Here is a 1988-nt window from a genome sequence, read left to right as displayed (position 1 = left end):
ATAACCTATGTTACTTTTCTACTAGAGCAAACAATGTTCCAGTTAAAGTTCTGTGAAAGGAAGATATGACGATATGCTCAAAGCATTCCAGCACAGATGTAAAAGCAAAGCTCATTGAGTTAGAAACCTACAATCCCAAGAGATGCTTTGCTAATGAGTCTCAAAATTTGTAGTTACAAGTAACCCATTCACATTAAAGTGGATCCAAATATCAGTCCAAATAAAACATCAAGATAAAATTTAGAAGGATCAATGTCAATAAGCCAGTATCTACATGCCTACACGAGACAAGGTACCGCAGGTTACAGGTACACATTGACACACATTCCATTAAAGAATAATGGATATAACGAATTAACCTGGTAACCAGGTATTCAGACACTACAGGACCCAGGCAAGTGAGCAAGCTACAATGCCAAGGAAGGCAATCAGCGCCCTGCTCTCTGATCATTCCGTTGACTATGCTCAAAGTCCCAATCAGTAAAGTCTATTCACCTTTAATGTTATGATACACCGATGCAATTAACTGAAACTTTGAAGGGAGCATTTTACAGCAATGCATTCTATTATAACCACACCGGAACCATGCGTATGTCAACAAGAAGTGCTCTTGCCATGTCCTAAATGAAAATGGCTACTATGCTGAGAAATACAACTACTCCATTTATAATTTTTGTAGTGCCCAAGCACGTCTGAATGCATGTCAGGACCGGTTCTGCGTTTCGTGTGGCACCAATTTTCACTGACATCAGGACAGAAATCTCTAGTCCAATTTCCTACATGCGCAATAACCACAAAGTCCTGATCCTAACCAAATCAAAATGTTGGAAACCACCGTCTCTATTAGTAATTCCATTCACATGGAGATCGCATAACTCCCATGACGCCCGGCCCACTTCGCACTAGTTTAACCAGTGACGTATCATCCACCATCAATGACAAATACATTTTTCCTTCTTCTGAATGGCAGTATGATCCGAAGATACAGAAACAAGAAAATGGCGGAGTAGTCTCGACACCGTGCAGCTATCCGTTTCTTTTCTTTTGTGATGAATTAGAAAGCATACAATTAAATGCGCAGTTGAAATTGGAGGAAGGGAGACGGAGCGTACGGGTCTCGAGTGCGAGGGCGAGGTAGGAGTTGCGGCGCTTCTCGAAGGCCTTGAGGCTGACGAACCCTGCCAGGAGGAGAAGCCCGCCCACGCCGGCGCCGCCCGCCAGTGAGGCGGTGCTGCCGCGGCGGAGGTAGCCCAGCAGGCCGCCGGCCAGGACCGCGAACCCGTAGGGGATCGTGAAGCAGAAGTCGTGCATCTCCGAAGCACCTCTCTCTCAGATCTCTCTCGGAGCCGAGATCTTGGAGGCCTTTGCCTTTTCTTCTGCTTCCTCTGTTTTTGGTCGTCGACTTGTGCTTGTGCGCGTGGTGGTCTGCGCAGAAGGGGCCAATGGTGGTTTTCTAACGGCGTTGGTTTCCCACTAAAATAAGTGGCCTAGGCCGCTTTCCGTGACTGTGAGTTGGAATGGATCTCATTCATCTTCTCCGCACAAAAAAAAAGTTATGTTGCACATTTCACTTATTTCAGTATTTGTTTCAGTTTCACTTTCTTTTAGTATTTCGCATATTACATAATTCAGTTATTTGAAATATTTCCGAAGCATATATCTCAAACATTTCAGTGCCTATTTCACCCTCCCTCTGTCCTGTAATATAAAAGTGTTGGTATATATTTTAGTTCACTTGTTGGTATATATTTACAACATACTTCCTCCATTTTCATAATGCAGTGCTTATAGATTTTTTTTCTTCTAAAAAACAAGCTTTACAAATTTTGATCAAGTTTCTAGAGAAAATTAATTACATCTACAACACAAAATTCACACCATTGGGTACACTCTCACATGTATTTTCACATTATATATGTGTGGCTTTATAGATATAGATGGTTCCATCTCTAAACTTGGCCAAACCTAGTAAAGTTTGACTTATAGAA

General features: G+C 42.4%; 1 protein-coding gene across 1 annotated transcript; it reads right to left on the bottom strand.

Moving 5' to 3' along the window:
• Positions 1–1011: 1011 nt before the first annotated feature.
• Positions 1012–1457, bottom strand: LOC125521248 (protein FATTY ACID EXPORT 5-like). The gene has a single exon (XM_048686313.1). It carries the CDS (start codon positions 1309–1311, stop codon positions 1027–1029), a length of 285 nt encoding a protein of 94 aa, XP_048542270.1. The 5' UTR covers positions 1312–1457; the 3' UTR covers positions 1012–1026.
• Positions 1458–1988: the final 531 nt, after the last annotated feature.

The sequence above is a fragment of the Triticum urartu genome, chromosome 7, assembly GCF_003073215.2.
Source record: "Triticum urartu cultivar G1812 chromosome 7, Tu2.1, whole genome shotgun sequence".
Classification (NCBI taxonomy): domain Eukaryota; kingdom Viridiplantae; phylum Streptophyta; class Magnoliopsida; order Poales; family Poaceae; genus Triticum; species Triticum urartu.
This window is presented reverse-complemented; position numbering and strand designations above follow the sequence as displayed.

Bases quoted from the DNA above. Each gene is read 5' to 3' on its own strand.
- LOC125521248 (XM_048686313.1), bottom strand. From the start codon at position 1,311: ATGCACGACTTCTGCTTCACGATCCCCTACGGGTTCGCGGTCCTGGCC.